Here is a 21,525-nt window from a genome sequence, read left to right on the forward strand (position 1 = left end):
ATCTTAAGTGGAAACAAAATTTTCAATGAGAAAAGCTGCTGCAAAATGCCTAAAACATCTTTTCTGATATTTCTGCAATGTTGCTTTTGCAAAATGAAACTATTTCTGCATTTTTAAACATTGTCATTGTCCACATATCTCATGAAGCCAAACCAGACAACTACACCTTCTGAAATACATTGCACTGAAAGACTCTCCCATCTCAAATTCTCAGCTTGAAGCAAAGGCTTCAATTGTGATATCAAAGCAATCAACTTTATGAAAACATACATCCTGTTAATGTATCTTTGAAGACCTCTGTTGTTCTATGATAAAATATGCAAACAATAAAGAGATTATTCAGTGGATGCATAGAATGACAGATAGTTGCCAGAGGGCTCGTTATGAAAAATGTATTGTTGAACAAAGGGCTAAGCATATTTCAAAAGTCATTAAAAACACAAATCTCATGTGATTTGTAAAGTATAAGCTTCAAACTGATACAGGAAGCAAGGTAAGAAAATGTGTACTACATACCTTGGGTTTTAACTTACTCTTCACTTCTTTTATTCCTTGCCTTGCCTGATTTTTTGCCTAGAAAAATAAAAGGACTTAAGTAGCTCTGCAAGATGCTAGCTATAGTCATGGAACATGCTTTATGATGCTATACTTATTTTACCTTTGTTTTTTTAGACACCTGGTGATATAAAGAAAGACAGTAACCTTTATCACAAATTTCATCTATGCATTGTCAGTATATTTTGTATATTCATGCTTTGTCCGTATATTTAAAGATTTTTTTCAGTACATGCATGCCAATACTGTGAAAACATACATACTCAAAAATTCTCCAATATTGCTAAGGACAGGCTAAAAATGGTCATATACATCACTCCTTTATTTGAAATGGTCCTTTAAATTTGAAAGGGTATTTTAGCAGTAAGGCATGTTGGAAAAATGTTAAGATTTTTCAAGATGACTGCTACAGTGTTCCAGTCTGGCAACTTGCAGGGCAACATCAATCTTAAGAGAAATGAAGGGATTTCATATGCAGATGGAGATTTTGCCCAGTGTTGCTGAACAGCATAGTGCTGCTATTTAGGGGAGCATTCTGTATGTATTAAAATAGGCAGCCAAAGATCACTGTTGCATAGAAAACAGAGCCAAGAATATTCTTCAATAGAGAAATGAATTATCAATAAAGAATACCATGTACTTATGCTAATGTGGTGGGTTGAGCCTGACTGGGGCCAGGTGCCCACCAGAGCCGCTCTCTCACTCCCCTCATTCACTAAACAGGGGAGAAAAGGCATAACGAAATGCTTGCAGGTCGAGATAAGGACAGGGAGAGATCACTCACTAATTGTTGTCACGAGCAAAACAGACCAAACTTAGAGAGGGAATTCATCTAATTTATTACTAGGCAAAACAGAGTAGAGGAATGAGAAAATAAAATCAACTCTTAAAACACTTCCCCCCACCCCTCCCATCTTCCCGGGCTCAACTTCACTCCCGGCTTCAACCTTCCCCCCTCAGCGGCACAGGGGGACGGGGAATGGGGGTTACGGTCAGTTCATCTCACGGTGTTTCTGCCGCTTCCTCATCCTCAGGGGGAGGACTCCTCTCATCGTTCCCCTGCTCCAGCATGGAGTCCCTCTCACGGGGTGCAGACCTTCAGGAGCAAACTGCTCCAGCGTGGGGTCCCCCACGGGGTCACAAGTCCTGCCAGCAAACCTGCCCTGGCGTGGGCTCCCCTCTTCACGGGTCCACCGGTCCGGCCAGGAACTTGCTCCAGCGTGGGCTTCCCACGGGCCGCAGCCTCCTTCAGGTGCCTCCACCTGCTCCGGCGTGGGGTCCTCCACGGGCTGCAGGTGGAATCGCTACACCCCCTCATCCTTCCTCCATGGGCTGCAGGGGGACAGCCTGCTTCACCATGGCCTTCACCACGGGCTGCAGGGGGATCTCTGCTCTGGCGCCTGGAGCTCCTCCTCCCCCTCCATCTGCACTGACCTTGGTGTCTGCAGAGTTTCTTACATCTTCTCACTCCTCTCTCCGGCTGCAAAAGCTCGCTCTCTAAGTGTTTTTCTTCTTCTTAAATATGTTATCACAGAGGCGCTGATTGGCTTGGCCTTGGCCAGCGGCGGGCCCATCTTAGAGCTGGCTGGCATTGGCTCTATCAGACACAGGGGGAGCTTCTAGCAGCTTCTCACAGAAGCCACCCCTGTAGCCCCCCCGCCACCAAAACCCTGCCACGCAAACCCAACACATTCCACCCCTCGCCTCTGTGAATCACATATTTAAGAATTATTAAAACATACATTCAACAGAAAAACTACACACACACTAATCACATCAACAAGGAAAAAGAAAAAAAATTCCCCCCACCAGAATCAAAGCAACACTATCACAACACTAAACAAGATTAGACAATACACACAGAATCCACCTCCCGTCCCTTCACCGCTATTTCACTCTCAATCTACGTTCAGTCAATGTTTTGCTCGTTACCTCTTCCAATTACTGTCCTTATCTCGATTTTCTCGAGCCCCACGTTGGGCGCCAAAAAGACTGTGGTGGGTTGAGCCTGACTGGGGCCAGGTGCCCACCAGAGCCGCTCTCTCACTCCCCTCATTCACTAAACAGGGGAGAAAAGGCATAACGAAATGCTTGCAGGTCGAGATAAGGACAGGGAGAGATCACTCACTAATTGTTGTCACGAGCAAAACAGACCAAACTTAGAGAGGGAATTCATCTAATTTATTACTAGGCAAAACAGAGTAGAGGAATGAGAAAATAAAATCAACTCTTAAAACACTTCCCCCCACCCCTCCCATCTTCCCGGGCTCAACTTCACTCCCGGCTTCAACCTTCCCCCCCTCAGCGGCACAGGGGGACGGGGAATGGGGGTTACGGTCAGTTCATCTCACGGTGTTTCTGCCGCTTCCTCATCCTCAGGGGGAGGACTCCTCTCATCGTTCCCCTGCTCCAGCATGGAGTCCCTCTCACGGGGTGCAGACCTTCAGGAGCAAACTGCTCCAGCGTGGGGTCCCCCACGGGGTCACAAGTCCTGCCAGCAAACCTGCCCTGGCGTGGGCTCCCCTCTTCACGGGTCCACCGGTCCGGCCAGGAACTTGCTCCAGCGTGGGCTTCCCACGGGCCGCAGCCTCCTTCAGGTGCCTCCACCTGCTCCGGCGTGGGGTCCTCCACGGGCTGCAGGTGGAATCGCTACACCCCCTCATCCTTCCTCCATGGGCTGCAGGGGGACAGCCTGCTTCACCATGGCCTTCACCACGGGCTGCAGGGGGATCTCTGCTCTGGCGCCTGGAGCTCCTCCTCCCCCTCCATCTGCACTGACCTTGGTGTCTGCAGAGTTTCTTACATCTTCTCACTCCTCTCTCCGGCTGCAAAAGCTCGCTCTCTAAGTGTTTTTCTTCTTCTTAAATATGTTATCACAGAGGCGCTGATTGGCTTGGCCTTGGCCAGCGGCGGGCCCATCTTAGAGCTGGCTGGCATTGGCTCTATCAGACACAGGGGGAGCTTCTAGCAGCTTCTCACAGAAGCCACCCCTGTAGCCCCCCCGCCACCAAAACCCTGCCACGCAAACCCAACACAGCTAAAAAAAAAAAAATAGAAAAAAAGAAAAAAGAGAAATAAGGAGAGGGAGTAGAAAAAAAAAAGAAGGGAGGGGGGGAAGAAGGGGGACCAAAAACCCTAATAAAAGAAAGGGTATTTTTCTTACATGAATATAGGAAAAAACTACAAAAGTTTTCAAGGTTGTCTTGAAAATAGGACTTGAAAAATATATTTAAGGGCATAAATATTTGGAATCCACCTGTTTTTCTATGTTTTGCTATACATGGAAATTCAGAAAAAGACAATCATTTTCTTGAATTGAGAGGTCAGAGGGTCTTTTTGATCCTTAAATCATACATCTATAAGCTCAATAACAGCACAATGGGGTGCCATGTAGCAGATGCTAACCTGAGAGCCACTTTCAACTTTCCAGATCGTGCTCACAGCATTTGGATGAATTTTGGAGTGCTTTGTTCTAACTCTGAGGGCTGGTACCAAGCCTCAAGACTACCAATCAGTTATCTAGCAATTAAGAAATGCATCTTTTATTTCTTTAGTAGCAGGCTCCATAAAGGGCAACAGAGTAAGAAATTAAATGGGGTATAAACAGGAATAACTTATACACACAGATCCTCACAGAATTTACCAGTGTTTCCTGAACAGAAATTCACTTTGAAGAACCTTTGTTATCAAGGACATAATTATCAAAATTGAAGGCTGGGAGAAGATCATGTAACTAAGCTACTGCAAACTGAAGAATAATAATTTGCAGATAACCTGTTAATGAACCATTTTTTAAATTATAAATTATAAATGAGTTCATGAATACGAAGTATATTTAATTTATTTACCTGTTTCTCTCCATGACTGCTGTGTTTTTCAACTGATGTAAAATTAAAAATTCTGTTTGAAAACTTTACTTAAAATACACTAGCTTAGACTGATGTACTGATTTATTCAGGACTACTTATTATATATCCAACTAGTGAAACATTTGGAAAAGCAAAAAGGAAGCCAAAAGTCTTTTCCCATATATTAAAAATGCAACCTTAAAATACTTCCCACTTCATTTTACACTATGGCTGTTTTTTCATACTGCACAATACTGTGTAATTTCACATGCTTTATTGGTTAGGTAGTCTTTTAAAACAAGATCTATTAAGCTCAAAAGTATAAGTATTAAATCCAGTTAAACATGAGTATTCTAGTGTCATCTTTAAAAGGACTGATGATAGAAAAGACTTGCTGCATACATTACTGATGCTTTACCACATCTTCTCCATAGTGCAGCACTTGGTGCCAAAATGAAATTGCATCCGTGTAAGCCAGGACGCCATTTGTCTAGCATGACAGTAGCTAGTTCTGAATAGAGAAGTTCTCTACATCATGTTAACACTATATACTATGCAACTATATACTATAACACTGTATTTATATTACATATAAATGTAACATTTACAAAATATTTTGCACCCATATTAACTTTGCAATGCCTGTGTTGTGTTACAGGACCTTAGTGTAAATGTGAATTTCTCTTTTCAGAGTCCATATTTTAATAATGTTGTCACCAGGATAGGAAGAGTTTACAGCTGTGTATCAAATATCTAAATGATATTCAAATTAGCTTCTAGCATGTATTATGACTGAAACAAAACCAGCTCACTGATGCTTTGAAAATGCCTGTTGTTACATACAAGCTATCTGGAAGACTCTGAATCAACTCTAAATCCTAGTGCTATAGGAGAAAACAAATGAAGTTAAAAATGTTCTACAGGCTGAAGTGTTTTTCTGCAATACATTTATAAAATGCTTAGGTTTTTAAGTATTCAGGAAGAATGTGAGGTTGTAGGAAGTTGCGGTATTTTGATGTATTATTTATTTGAAAGAGATGATCTTACAAATTTATATGCTGTTTTCACAGCCGGAGTGGCTTTGGTCATTGCTGTGTTGATCAGTGCACCGCCTTTCTGAAATACACAAAAAAACATATTTTAGTAACGTTTAAACACAAGTCAAACCTTAGGACAACAGCAAGGCAAAATAAACAGTGTGCTGTAAAGAAATAACGAACTTCCCTTTAAATCAGTCAGAATAACCACAGCTGTGTTTCCTCCCCAACCTGCTGTCCGCAGCTACACAAGGGTTACAGTACGTCATTATCGTAGCTGACACATTTATCAATGCATTCTAACAGAATGATGTATTTTCATTCTTCAGTCATTGTTACCATTTCAAAATCAATTCAGAAATTATGGCTACTCTTCATGTGTTCCTATCATATTTATTATGCAACTTTAAAATACTTTGACCCAACAGAAAGAATTCTCTCATTTAATCACACAAGAATTCTCTTAATCTAAAATAACATTTTAGTAATCCTGCAGAACAACAAGGTTATACCAAGGGTCTTCTGCTAGCCAAACTGCACAAATCCATATTAACGAAATCGCTATTTACTAGAAGTGACAAACTTCATATCTAATTCACAGTTATGGAACGTATCATGATACAGAAAGCAGTGAAATCCCTGACTATACAGACAGAAAAACCTTGTGCATTTGTTTTGTGTATGGGACTTTTTTTTTTTAAATATTCAAGAAAAAAATCCACAAAATTATTGCATATACCATAAACTTGTTATTTATTATAGAATGTACTTATATTTATTTTCCTTGCAAATGAACAAACTTTAACCATTACATATATGTAAGGAAAAGGACAAAGACTTAAACAACAGGATGGTCAGTATAATTACTTAACCAAGTTTATACCTTCACTGTATGCATCCACTGCTGATAAGATCTTGAATTTCCTGAAATAGAAATGTAAAATGTAACACAATCAAACACACATTCAACATTTTAAATGTTTCAACCCTCCTCACAATCTGCATAAAAAAATTCCCCTAGAGGATTATTCATTAATTTCATTCTTCCCAGATAGACAAGGAATGTAAAGATAGGAATATGTGTACCCTAAGAAAAAACCCTAGGTATCTCTTATTTCCTGTTACATATTTTCTTTGTAAAAGCATATCTTTTCACCACACAGAGTTTTTAATTCCAATTGAGATAGAAAGGGAAATTAAAACTAGGCTAAGGTAAGATTCTGCTAAAAAGTCTAAAAACACCAACTCGAAGGAAAGAATAATATATAATGAAATGCATTCAAGCATAATGATCCCACTGGGCAAACTTTCAAGTACAAAAATGACATGGACTGCAGATGGTACCATCCCAAGGAAGAAGAATGAGAAAAAAGTCTAAGGATTATGGCACAACTATATACTCCTGTGCAGGGAAAATCCTTTTAAATTATTAACTGTATCTGCTTTCTTTCACAAAGGAAAACCTCTAAAAGGCAAGTGAGAGCTACCAGATTCTGTAGGACTACCGCAGACTATTGTGCCACTAAGCTGGCCATGAAGGACAGGGGTAAATCCTACTGAGCACTTGGTGAAGAAATGAATACTATTTCCCAAAGGTGCTTCAGCTGAACACCAAAGATTGGGTCCCCGATCCCTGAGAAAGCTTTAGATGACATCAGTCACTTGAACACTCTGGTACTGGGAGCTGTTACTAATGCCAGACAAGACATTCACGTTGACAAGAACATTGAAGTTTCAAACAGAGAGTTTATCCATTTTGAAAGGACCATACTGATATATCCTTGATGTTATAGACTTTTAACAGGAGTTCTCAAAACTTCTTAAGCTTTGCAATAATCAATTAACCAAGGCCTGGGTGGAATTATTCCATTGGCTAGCGGAAAGCCAAAACATTCTCCTAGAACACGGCTGAGAAATAACTGGATCGTTCTAAAAGGTATTCCCAAGTTTCTCAATGAGGTGAAAAAACTGAGCTGTTTATACTCCTATCAGGCACTTTCACCCATTCCGTTAAATTCTTTACAAGCAATTTTGATGCTGCCAAACTCTCAGGAATGATGGCATAAGTGAAAGCAATGCTTGCTTAGAAAGGAGAGAACCTGATGATCATTATGACCCTATCTCCAGTAAGAACATCAAAGAGCAACCTGAAGCAAAAATGACTCATTTTTTACTACTTCAATCTGGCTCCCTGGAACCATCAGAGAAGGTAGCATGCAAATAACATGTAATAAGGTGAAATTTAACCACTGCTAGTGTGTTAATGAAATTTTGATGAACCATAAGTACTTTCTCTAACGTGACATTTCATAACTTCATATTCTTATCAACAATATTCACATATCATCTGGGTTGTGGTGTCCTCAACAGTGACACTTTCCACATGTGAGCTTTCTCTGTCAGAGCCTACGACTTAAGTGATTACTACAGACAGTAAATGAGATCACAGAAAATCACCACTAACTGTCTTCTAGCTGTGTAGAGAGACTTCAGGGAAAGCAAAAAAAGAAAACAGATAAATACTAATCTACAGAAAAGGCCACGTTAACGCTGCATACCCTCAGCTAGAGTCGAGCCTCCTGAAACTCTAGCAAGGAAATGCTGACTCCTTAAAATAAATTATTATTAGAAGAGAGGTTTTAACTTTTTTAGTTTTCCTTATACTACCACCACTGGTATTAGACCAACTAAAATTACTGCTGAAGTAAAATTCATGTAATTACAAATTACTTTAATGGATATATTCTACAAGTGCTAAGCCAATCAATCATAACTATGTTGTTGTCTTGAAAGTTACATAAAGCTCTTGAGATCTAATACTCCCACAAAATAATACATGTAACAGAAAATAAAATTTTAAGTATAAAGTGCAAACTGTACTGAAGATGGCTGACAAATTTCTTTTCACATATAGTCACAGGAAAATAAAAGTTTTGACCAATTTACTGGAAAAAAATCATAAAAATAATGAAACCTAAGTTCTCCAATTTCCAGTTTAATTTTCTGTGCTGGTTTAGTTATGCTCACATATGTGTAAAAATGAAAATTAAAAGAGAGATTACTGAAAGAAACACTTCCCATTTGATCCAGGAATTTCTAAATTATACTCTGTATAGCTCAGAATATGTTCACCTGTCCTTTTAAGAGCTTATAGCTCACACTAACTTTCTGTGACTTTTCTGAAGGCTGGGTTTCACCTGTTTTTTTAAGACCTTGGGCTCCCTGATAAAGTTGATGGGAGTTAACTCTGCAAAAAGATCATAGTTCTACCCCATTAGCGTCACAAAATGTCACCTTCAATTGCATACATATTGTTAGCCCTGCACTTCATAACGATAATGAGACAGCAGTTATGTAAATACTGAATATGTGCCCTAAGCAATTTGTCCACAACCTGGCAATATACAGCTTGTCTGACTTGAAAAGTAAGCACGCAGCGCAATCTAACTGGGAACTGCTAGTGGAGCTGAGCATTCTCTGCCGAGCAGAGCCAGGTGAGACATGGTTCACAGGCTGCCAGCTTACAGCCGAGAAAGAAGCTTTATCTAGTTTCTGTTGCAGTTTTATTGCAGCCTCCTGAACCCCTCACTGCAGTCAGCGAACAAACTTTGAATACTGACACCACCTATCTGAATAATGGATGCTCAGTGCCTAAAATCTGTTTATAGAGCAGCATAAGTTACCCTAAAAAGGTAGAAAAGACGTAAATCTCTGTATAACTAACCACACTTTAATCAAGAAAAAAATAATTATGTGCTAGATCATAGCACAAGACAGAGGGGGCAGGAAAAGGCAGTGAAAATCTTGAACAAAAGGATTTATGTACTCAGCATAAAAAAAAAGGTATTTTACAGAAGGTGAAGATGGCTCTGCACCACTCAATGATTTCTCTGTGGGGGCCAAATCCTCTCCTCCATAAATAGGCCCATTTAAGGTTAGTCTTGCAAAGGAAGACGGTCTAAAGCTGCCATATGCAACTCGGAAGATTTGCTCAAATCACATAACTCCCATTTACTGAGAAAGCTTCTACACCACTTTAAAGACCATAAAACAGTATTTGTGCTGTGGCACACACATTTTGATCCAATATTTTGAAAGCAAATGTGATACCTCAAATAATAATATAGCTGTAATAGCTGTCTAACAGGAAATCAATCAATAAACCTGTCATATTCAGCAGTCACTCTTCTGTATAGGTTAACTTTGTAAAGCTAGTTAATGTGAAAAGTGTTAAAACAATTGTCAGTGAACGTACCTGAGGGAAACAACACGAGGAATAATATTTTTATTTATGAAAGTAAAGTTTCAACGTTCCTTCTGAGATGATATACAAATGTTAATTTTTTCCCTCTTTTTTAGAGTAATACATTTGATGGAGAAACTATTTCTCTAAAAATTTGGGAAATCACTCTGATTTCCGCACTGCAGAAATAATTAGATGTGAAAAAAGTTAAAAATGTTTATGCAAAACATAACTATCTAGAAAAAGTTCAGCAGCTCAAATTTCAAAATTATTATTAAAATACAGTTTATATATAATGTATCACATTATGTAAACATGCAGTTAAAAATGTAAACAATATAGTGATATTTCATCATATATTGAAATCTAAGTATTATTTTACTGGATTAAATCAATGTATCTTCATTTAATATACTGACATAACTAGATATGTAACAGTGTCTGTCCCAGCAGTGACTTGTTAAAGGCTGAAACCTTTCCCAGAATGAATGGATACAATGACTTCCAAAATTTACAGGACATCCTGACATCATCATCATCGTGCTGAAGAAGCATCATCAGTGAGTACACTCAAATTAATTCTGTACCTCCACAAAAGCCTCCTGCTATGATTTCTTCTTCAAAAACATCAGAGAATCCTCTTCCTGCATTTAATTTTGATAGCCGACCATCAATAAACTGAAAAAAAAAAGTCACAGTTTGTTGGTCCTTCTCTTACTATGCAGTGTTATAGTTTGCAGTGCGTACATTATAATGGAATAAGGATGTTCAAGACCATATACGGCTTACGGATAATATATCACTTTTAGATGGATTTTGCAAAAGCAGTTGCAACTATGAGCAGCAGAGATACCAGAGTATTTTATATATATCAAGTAAATTATATGTATTATGCAAAATTTACAAATAGAGTTGTAAAATTTTATAGTAAATGAAATTACACATCAGTTTGCTCAGAAATATTTTAAATGCTTTTCAAGCTTTTCTTGCTTTTCTAATGGCATAAAAATATATTATTCCCTTACAAATGGTAACTTTGGATTTGCCATCATAAACAAATAAAAATCACTGAGAGGCTCCCTGATGTTCTGTTTTTAAATCATAAGTTTACTTCGTATCACCAACAAAAGAACATAAACAAACCTCCCTATGGTATCCCTTTCTGGGTATGCATCAACGGGTCCAAAGCAGAACTGCTTGTGCACAGAAAGTACCTTTAGAACAACTGGAAACACTTCACCACACCCAGTTCAAAGAGACGATAGGCTACAACATCTACTTGAGGTCCACTGAAAGCGTATGTGTTGTACATGAAAAATGACCCTGTAAGGACAGTATGTGAAGGGGAAATAGTAGCAAAACCATCCACCCAGAAACAGCAGAGGAAGGCTGTGGCTTGGTTTCAGAAATGGTGGTAGCACCAGATTGGATTTGACTGGCAGCGTGCAAACAGGCTCAAAAGAGATTTCACTGAAGCGTATGGGAAGATGATGCGTGAAGTCCCAAACCAAAGTGAGGTACAATGGCAAGGAAGAGCCCTAAAACCCTCTCCACCTGACCGAGCACAGTTCAGGGTTGACACCACAGTATTTTTAAGTTCCAACACATCTGTTTGCCCTTTTTTTAACCACTAACACTTATTTAGGTGCACCTACAGATGCAGATTGCAATAGTTGTCCTTACGCGGAGCTTACAGCTGCATGAGCACATGAATTTCTGGATGCCCCATCCCTGGAAGTGTTTCAGACCAGGTTGCACGAGGCTTTGGGCAACCTGGTCTAGTGGAGGGTGTCCCTGCCCACAGCAGGGGGGTTGGAACTAGATGATCTTTAAGGTCCCTTCCAACCCAAACCATTCTATGATTCTATGATTTGCATCCACATGTAAGTGTACATGGAAAGACAGAAATTATTCAAATACATCAGAAAAAGTCAAAGATAATAAATGATTAAACCTTTCAGAAGGAATTAATACATTCTTTTAAAGAATTAACAGGCTTCAAAGTAGTACAATGAGCACATTCTTAAAGGTTTAAGATTCTTTCAAGAAGCAACCCCTCTCTTCTTGTTTTGAAAAGGCTAACTCAAGTCCGAGAGATAAGAGTGCAAACGCAGTTTTCCAGTTGTACACAGTTCATCTTCTAACAAGAATGGTGAGTTATTCACTGGTACTAAGCAGTACATAGAACTAACCAAAAGTAATTATTTGGCTATATCACATTTTACCACAGATCATCCAAACACTGTCAGTGACAATCTGATGCTTGTCAATGAACAGACTAGTGACATGAAACAAATTACTTTATCAGAGTACAAAAATTCCAGTAGCAAGAATAAGGCAAGCACAAAGATAACCATTTCTTTCTCTTTCTTGTCTAAATTCCTTCCTATTTTTTCATTTTACTTCAAGCTGGCTTTTTCCCAAATAGGTTGGTTCATGGTCAGACCACTATGGGATCACTGGATTATTTCACAGTAAGAAAAAGAGATAAGAGCATCTTTAGCTACTGCTGTGGAAAAAAACCCAAACAAACCCCAACCAAAAAAACCCCACAACACCTCCCCTTGCCCAATCCCCAGCCTTTGAACTGTAAGACGTTATCTCTTTTGAGAAAGTTATGAATTCATTCCATACTATAAACTAACATAAGATGTATGGCCATACTCATCATTTGGTAAAATTCTATCAACAGAAGTCTGAGATACTGACTGATTTTTAGTTTTCAGAGGATCACTCCAACTGAGTATTTAATGTAAATACTGACAAACAGAACTGTTAGCAAAAAGATAGTGGAGACATTATTTAAAGGAAATGATAAGCGTTAGTAGTGGTAGTAGTAGTTATTGCTTTTGAGCAATTTACTGTTAATGGTTGCGCTTCAATTGCTACATGGAAAGAAGAGCACATGGAAGCACACATACACTTTATGGTTTTCTCCTCCCATTTTTCAAACCCACGCTCTCTTGAAAAAACTGGGCCTGCTATTTCAAGAAATGCATTCATTTTGAGATCCAGAGGGCCCTTGGCTGACTATGGCCTTCAATGAAAAACTAGTAATTCCAGTGCTACTCTTGGACTTTAAGCTGACTAAAGAGAGAACTACTATAATCCTTAAATAATTTTGAATTCTAAAACCAAAATATAGACCGTACCCCCTTCGGAAGATCTTGTTGCACACGTGATAAAGGGTGGGGGATGAGAGATGATGTTTGTGAGCTAAACTCAATCATTTATTTAAGCAGGAGTAAAAATTCCAAGTCAATGCACTCAATGTTAAAAAAAAAAAAGCTGGTAGAAGCAAAGAAAACATCATAAATATGATTTCCACACAATAACAGCTTCATAGCTTGCAAGAAGAGAGCTCAACTCATAAAGCTTGTAAATGAAATTTGAAATTACTAGTAATTTTCAAAGACTTATGATTCTTCAAGTCCTAATCCTGCATTCATTATTTATTTTTCTAGTTGCACTTTCTAGCATTTTAGGAACAAATACCAATAAATGTTGCAGATTACTTATACAATTACAGTATTTATCGATAGTCTAGCTAGTCGTAAGAATGAAATAATATTTTCCCTGGACTCTCATCAGAACTATTTGACATGCAAGATGCAACTATTAATTGCTTATGTTTGTAGCTTGCAATAAAGATCAACTACCTTCCATGTTACCCTAATTAAAGGGGAGCCTTTCTAAGGCTCAGAAAAAGCTAACAAATAGATAGCATACATCATAATAATACAAATATCAAAGATGTGGAAAAAAAAACCCAGTGAGAAAAGTATACAGTGTAAGAGAACAAACATTTAATCTGAAGAAACACTGTCATATACAGCATATTTAAGCAGGAAATAAGAATATTTAATATATAAATAATAGTTATTTTCTTTTTAAGAAAACTATTTTTATGTAATTAAATACCCTAATCATTTAAGAATAATGACAACTGGGGTTTTTAAAATTAAATCTATTCAGGATGGAAGACAGCTTTAGAAAACTAAAGCCAGCAAATTGCAGCAAATTGAACTTCACACATCCCTATAGTTGTGATCGATGTATTTATCATAAATTATTTTTACGAATTCCTGGAAAATGTATGTTTTGCATAAACAGTTTGGTGTTTTCTGTTTCAGAACAATACAAACAGTCCTTTCAAATTCCAAAACCGTGAAGTCATCAACCTGATTTAAGAGACATCTCCATAATTTAGTAGTCCAAGAGAATGGTTTGAGGCTAAAAGATAATTTAGGCATGGTCCCTGCCAAAAATATCCTGTCTCAATTTTCAGTAAAGACTACGATGCTGAATTAGGGAACAAAAATTCAAGCGTTAATGAAAAGGAGAGACAGAAATGGACATTATAATACCTGAGGAATAAAACTTGAGTCAAAACCCCCCTAGATTCACCTCTGTTACATGATTCTAAGGAAACTATCACATATATTTGGAAGCAAAATTTTTTTTTAGTCTATCAAGGTAAAGGAAACACAGTTGACATGAAAAATAACAGTACCATTACTTAAAAAACAAAGGTTGTGAGAAGCGCTGGTCTGTCAGTTTGCCCTTAATTTGATGAGGCTTATAAATAGATTTTTGGGGGGGAAAATAGTAAGCGAGTAAATAGAAAGATATAACATATGAGTTATCAAAACACTGTTTCTCACGGATTCTTTGACAATTAATTTTCTAGCTAAGGGAAATGCAATTTATCCATGCCAAAGAAAAGCCTCTTGCATATGCCTTAAAATACTAGTTTAGGTGAAATAAAAGCAGAGTACCTGAACAGTACACCTGAACTTGAGGTTGGATGAGGACTGGCCCCAAAGGGAGATGACAGCTTGTAATGAAAAGTGTCACCGGTCAGGGTATTTAAGAGTAAGTGTTGGGACTGATCTTATTTAGAGGTTAGTTAATGACTTTGGTACAAAAGACTGGTATGTGCCAATACATTTGGGGATATCATTAACAGAAAACACACCAAAATGCAATACAAAGTAAAACCAGATGATGTTGAAGATGAAAATACTCTGAATGAGAGTAACACAAAGAATTCCGCAATTTATTCCAATGGTGATTTCCTGATACTTTGGTGAAAAGATACTATAACTTCCAAAATTAAAAGAGTGGGTAAAATAGAGGAATTAACATGTTTTAATGTAGGAGAAAGGTGGAGAAGATTAAAAACCTACAAAGAAAGAAGGACAGAGGGAGAATTTTATAAAATGACACAAATAAAGCTTACTTGTCAGTTATGGCAAAAAGGAGTGCCTTTAAAGTACCTATTTGCTGCTTGGGCTAGGTGTAAGGCTGCTTCTAACGACCATTTTCTGCTTAAAAGATTTTCCAGAACAGAATAAAATATGGTTTAGTCTTTTTGAACACAAAAAACTTTGAAAACAGCTCATTTGTCAGTAGGAAAAACTGGAGAAGATGCAGCTGGGGCTGAGGATTATCTGAAAAAGTAGGAGTAACCTTCACAACAGAAACTAGAGGAATGAAAAAAAAAAACCCACTACTACTACTATTAAACCACACACATCATCAAAATTGTTACTATTTCCTAGTCCTCTAAAATATATTATTTCCTTTAGTTGAAATAAAATTAAAACAAGCTATAAACAAACTGTAAACTGATTCTGTTTAATTGAACACATATTAAAATGTAATGGGTAAGTACAGAGCCACACTGACAAGCCCATTCATTTCAGTGGAGTTAAACCTTTTCTTTACAGCTGAAGATGTTGCTTTAGTAGCACTAGTGTGAAAACAATTTAGAAAAATTGCTTGTAGGCAGCTTTCTATGAAGAAAGTTTCATGCTAGCTTATCACACTGAGATACGCAAAATGTAAACAACAGTGTTTACTCTGTTACTTCTTTCCATTTCAATAATATGTGCTGGATATCTCAAAAGGTTTCAGATTTCTTATTGGTTTATGGTTTTATTTACATTTTGTTATTGTATAAAATAAAACACAGTAAAATTAAAGGATCCCATCTATGATCAGTATTTCCTTAACTTTTATACAACTGGAAGAAATATATTTTCACAGGACTTCTACAAACTATCATCCTTGCATAAATCTTTACTTTAGACACTAGCCTCTGATTAACACCAAATGTTTTTTGAAAATTAGAAGATTCTGTATATAATGAATTTCCCTTATCTATCATGGTAGTATATCTTCAAAGAAGTCCACCAGATTATTTAAACATGAACTCCCATGCCTCAATCATTCCAGATATTTGCAGGCAAATATATACTTTTACGGGGCGTCTCATTTCATTCAGATTTTCCTTGATTTTCCTAAAAATCTAGTAACGAGTTTCTTAAAACTCTTTTGATGCCATGGGGTCATGTGATGAAAGGGGATAGAGGAGTTACAGAATAAATTCAAAGAAAAAAATTAATTTCAAAGACTGTAATAAAACTATTACTGAGTTGTGCCAGACATTCAACAATTTGTTCTGACTTCAAAATCTGTATTAACAGATCAGCTAGAATATTCTTCAGGCCACCCCTATGGCTTGGGTTTGTAACATTCTCTGCATGCACACTTCAAAAAGCCTAGCAATGAAAACTGCAATTACAGTATGAATCCAGTTTTTAAATAAAACGCTATTGAAGTCCAATTTAAGTAAGCACTATGTTGTTCAGGTTCTTTGGTCATGAGCCAAGACAGCTGAAAATGAAGTCCAACCATCGAGCTGGAAGATCCGAAATTTTTCTTGTTTAGATGAGTTGCTGACTGGCTCTGGAGAGATGCTGCACTGGCTCTGCACCCTGGGGTTCTTTTTTGTTGTTTCCCCACCACCACTCTTTTTAACTACAACTGAAGATTTAAAAATACAATGAAACTAGGACATTCTGTACACAAAGTACTTGTACTTATATTTTATCCCAGAGTTTCATAAGCTGACAGAAAGGAAAATGTATTTAAATATGGATATATTTTAAAAGAAAATCATTAAACATGGGTCATTTACCCTCTCATACCTGTTTAAACAGTTGAAGATTAATGGCGGTTTCCAGAAACTGCTTAGTGGTACTGGAACGATGCTTCACAAAACTATTCTCACAGAAAGTTATAGGCTCTCCCTAAAAAATTTAAACAGAAGTAGTTAGATGATAACTAGAGTTTACAAATAAGCCGATTTACTTAAAATTCTCCACTACAAATTTATTTCTTAATAGTCAAAACATTACAGATTATTCCCTTTCAAGCAATCTCTATAAACATGCATCCAATTAAATAGACATAGACAACAACAAATAAGCCTAAAATCTTCATACACTATTTAAATAGTTCTCAAAATACATGTTGCAATTGAACCCCTGCTTTATGAAGTCAGTTTATAAAATACACATTGCAAGGAAAAAGTGGTTTACAGTTAGTTCATGTTATCTTTACAGAACTCTTCATTAAAAATTCCAAAGAAGTGGTTCAAATTTTGAGGAAGAACAGGTCCACTGCTTCAAAGAACTCAACATGCATTATTGTTCAGGATTACTCTGATTCATTGGCATGCTAAACCAGCAATACTAGTAAACCAAAACTCTGATTCAGCCCAAAAACGTGTATCTGGACCAAACTATTTTTATATTTATTCTACCAAAGCATGGGAAAATTGAAAAATTTAACAAGAAATTATTGAAATACACTTCTATTTTATTTGTACACAAAATAAAAGCTGCAAACTTTTTGCAACATTGTTAGGGAGAAAGTCTGAACAGCTAAGATTAACATTTAATACAATAAAATGTATTTCCCGAACATGGGAAAAGCACATAGCCTATAGTTACCAAAAACCTTGCATGAAAACACTTTGATGATGAAAGAAGATAAACAAGTATTCATTGAAAATGAAGTGTTTCTTGAAAAAATTATTACTGAAAACAGCACTCATTTAAAAATAAAAGATTTCAATAAGATTTTTTTATAAACAATCAAATTGACTCCTATGTTATTCCCTAATTTCATTGAAAATTTGCTATCTTCAGTGTGCACAGACTACTGGACATTTCTGATGTGCATCCTCTCCAATTCTGTTACTCTTGTCAAAACTTTGTGACAAATAGCTGAAGCTGTTTGACTGAACTGGATAAATAATAGGTACATCAAAGTTTGTGTAGTGATCAAGGAACATGAACTGATTTCATCATAAAGCCAACAAGCCCCTCACCCAAGTTTACAAAACAAAAATAATTACCAGGTTAGAAACAATTACCAAAAGTCTCAAAGACAGAAAATTTGGAATCCAACAAGATGCCACACCTAAATCTATCACAGAATATTTCACTACCCAAAAGCTACACGTACAGCGCATAAATCAACAGAATAAAAGACACCTCAGCCATTCAAAAGAAAAAGATCAGAGACAGCTGCTATATTGATCTTCACAATAGCTCCAACTGCTAGCCACTTTAAAGACAAATTTATTCATGCCCGTGATCGCCACAGCTTTCTGCTCCTAACCCTATTTAACTGCACATGCTACTTCATGCATTTGCCTATCATTCTGGCTGACTGTGCAGTTATGTGCTTCCAGAACACCACAAAGCATTTTTCTGAGTTTGGTGGAGCAGCTCTAAACCATTTTCAACTGCTCCTTGCACTTTGTTTTGAAATGGTTCAAGTACGATCCAAGGAAACGTTGCAGTAAAAATGCTGTGATACCATTTTAAAATCATATTCTTATTCTATCAAAAGCTTCCCTCTTTTTAAGTCTCTCTTTTAAGAGGTCTAATCCTACTCAGCAAAGTACTTATGTTCATGTTTAACTTGTTTTTACCTTTTACTTCCTTACCTCTTTATGGAACCTCTGATTTTAGAAAAGAAGTCTCACCAGAAGAGCTGCAGCCTATACATTTACCTACCGTAACCCTTCCCCTTTCACAGGGCAGCTGGAATGCTGTGATACGCAAACCCATCTCAGTACAATATGTAGCACTGTGTTGATCAGGAGAAGCACCCAAGTTACTCCACCTACTACTTATCCTGGGAGATAACTGGCAAACACTGTACACAAGCAGGACATGGCTGGATATGCCAAATAGCTTGAAATGCTTGTGGTACTTTAAATAGCACTGCCTTCCTGACCCACTTTGCATTAGCTATTCTTGAGGTCCTAAAGACTCTTGTCTTAAGAAGATGACCCCAAGCTACTTAGCAAATTCAAAGTGCATCAAAACAAATGGAATAGTCTCCAGTGAGACATGGTGGTACAAGACACAGTGTTCCTGAGGGCAGACTCTCTTCTCAGCTCTATCGTTATCCCCAAAAAAATTCAAGGCAGCAAATTATAAGAACTCCTTATTTATAGATATATTTTGTTGTTGCTGCTGTTACACAAAGAAATGATTTCTGGAAATACAGAGGCTTTGTGGGAGCGTGGAACTGACTAGATGATAGCTCATGACATACTATGAAACATTACATTTAGGACCAAAGAGAGAAAGTAGTATTTTCAAAATATACTATTTAGAAAAATAAAAACTAAGCTATGCCTCCACTGCCACTTTCCCAATTCTCTTGGGAAAGATGAAAGAGAAAAAGGGGAGGTTATCTCCCAGCAGAAGATGAAACAGGCCTGCTCGCTCTCCCTTTCACATCAGCCTGGGAAGTGAGAGCAGTCAGATAGTTTTACCTGATGGCACTTCTCCCGCCCGAGCCATGTAACAGAACACCAGGAAATGGTAGTTCGACGCACATTTTTAGTGCATGGCTGTAATATTTTCCCAAACACTTTCCTTTAATCGCTGGATGCTTTGGATACTTAGTAAGCACTCATGCATTGGTGCATCTGTTCCCTTATCAGTACAGTTCAGAGACAGAATAACCAGAGCTATTCCTTAGCTGAAAATTTATTTAGATCTATAAAGAGTTCACATCCAAAAGCTATCTATGTTATTTGAACCTACTGATAGCAAGGTTGCTTTAAACATCTGAGTAGATTTAAAGCTCCTACCTGTTCAGTACATGAAAATGAGAAAATCCGTTGAAACCTGTAGAAATTCCACACGGAAGTTTTCTCAGGGTATCTGCTGTAACTTTACTGAAATTGCATTAAATAGAACAATTAACTCCTAGCTCTTTTATTTGTTCAAGGCTCTGAACAACAAAACTGTTTTCCAAAAAAAAAAAACCTTTTACAAATTTTCAAGATTATTACTGTAAACACAAAGCCTTTTGAAGTGCTATTTAAAAAATAAATAACTGAATCAATATAAAGAAAAATAGCAGTAGAAGTTTTCATACATAAAGCTTATAACATTCTCATTTCTGCAAATACAATCAGGTACCTTTAGAAACTGAGTTTTGGAGGAATGCTTCACTGATATTTAACTACTAGACCATCAAATGGCCCCTGTCGTATTGATCTACAACGTAGTTTCAAAACAAGTTCGATCAAAACCCAGTGGGGACTCTATACTGAAAAGTAGACAGCTAATACTCAGACCAAACAATCTATGCCCAAACAAGATCTCTGTCCTTTTAACAACAGTTGCTATAGAATTTTCTTCCCCTTTCATAGCTTGCCACACACAGCAGGAATTTCTTACTCTAAGCTACATTCACATTTTAAGTAAGCTATTTATGCAGACCTCAATGGAATGTGAAAACAGTGAGCTAAAACAGCGTGATCATTTTAAAACAAAAAATAATCTAGATTAGGAGGTATGCTTGTGCTTTCTAAAACTAGTTCTATTTAACTTCAACAAGAATTACAAACATTTTAATTCTTTATTTCAGAAAACATTCCTATCTCTCTACCATGAGATGACTCATATCAACTATTTGTACTATTGCTATAATTAATAATGTTTCATATGGTAGCTCTCGCTTCTTACACAAAGACTATAGGGTAGATAGGCATGGGCACAGCTTCTTCAGCTTTGTATAATTCATTAAAAAAATTAAAGCCCATTTTGGTTTTGATATTAAAATTCCTCTTTTTAAAATCAAGGAAGTACGAAGCTGGAATTTCGTCTGCTGTCGTGACATTCAGAGATAAAGGCCAGGGGATAAGTGAGTATGACCTATGATTCTACTCAGGAAGGCATCATTTAAAATTACAAATTCTTGCAAAATTTGCACATTTCTTGCAATCCACCCAAAAAAAGGGTTCAGATGTGCTGATATTTCTTATAGTCACAATTAAACCCTACAACAACTCCTATTAATGCAATATCTATATTCAATAAAGGACTACTACAGTCCTTAAGACAAATTAACCAATATGGTTTTCAACATGTAAAATAAAATTCTTATGGAAATCACAGTACATAGTCATAACAGATATTTCACAGGGAGGGTTCTGGATTTAAACACAAACTATGTTCTAGCATTTCATTACTCTCTGTTTCTGTACTCTGCTGTACTTTTTATGCCAAACTCTTTGGGGAAAGCTGAACAAGTCAATGCTCATTTCAAGAGATACCTGTCCTCAAAAGGTTTCAGTTTGAAACTCAATTATAAGCACTCATTACTTACACATTCTCAAGTAATTCAGGTGCATTCTGAATATTAAAATATCTTTCTTTCCTAACATAACATTTAATTGTATTATTCTGATTTATTGTATATTGAATACAATACCTGCATCTGTTGGAGAGCCAGTGTCACTACTTAAAATAGTGTCAATATTGGCCCAAAGCACTCCAGTTAGCATTCAATTAAAGTGAGGTCTGACAGGTTGTGCTATCTTCAAGCCGGAACTTATCTCGGCACCCCTGGTGTGCTGATGAGACCATGAACTCCTACTGCTGAGCATTCCAGAGCAAGCCATTAGCCTTTGCTCTTCATCTCTTAATTTCTGATGAGTGATGTTAAAATCATCATA

General features: G+C 37.1%; 1 protein-coding gene across 3 annotated transcripts in view; it reads right to left on the reverse strand.

Annotated features, from left to right (window-relative positions):
• The window catches only part of DENND1B (DENN domain containing 1B), a 164,766-nt gene that overhangs the window by 23,959 nt on the left and 119,282 nt on the right, over positions 1 to 21,525 (reverse strand). For all 3 annotated transcript variants that reach the window (XM_054833717.1, XM_054833718.1, XM_054833716.1), the window contains 5 exons: positions 16,679 to 16,780; positions 10,271 to 10,361; positions 6,324 to 6,364; positions 5,451 to 5,519; positions 517 to 573 (listed from right to left, as the gene is read on the reverse strand). In XM_054833717.1, the coding sequence (XP_054689692.1) occupies positions 517 to 573; positions 5,451 to 5,519; positions 6,324 to 6,364; positions 10,271 to 10,361; positions 16,679 to 16,780 (360 nt within the window). The remainder of the gene's footprint in view (positions 1 to 516; positions 574 to 5,450; positions 5,520 to 6,323; positions 6,365 to 10,270; positions 10,362 to 16,678; positions 16,781 to 21,525) is intronic.

The sequence above is a fragment of the Grus americana genome, chromosome 8, assembly GCF_028858705.1.
Source record: "Grus americana isolate bGruAme1 chromosome 8, bGruAme1.mat, whole genome shotgun sequence".
NCBI classification, from domain to species: Eukaryota; Metazoa; Chordata; class Aves; order Gruiformes; family Gruidae; genus Grus; species Grus americana.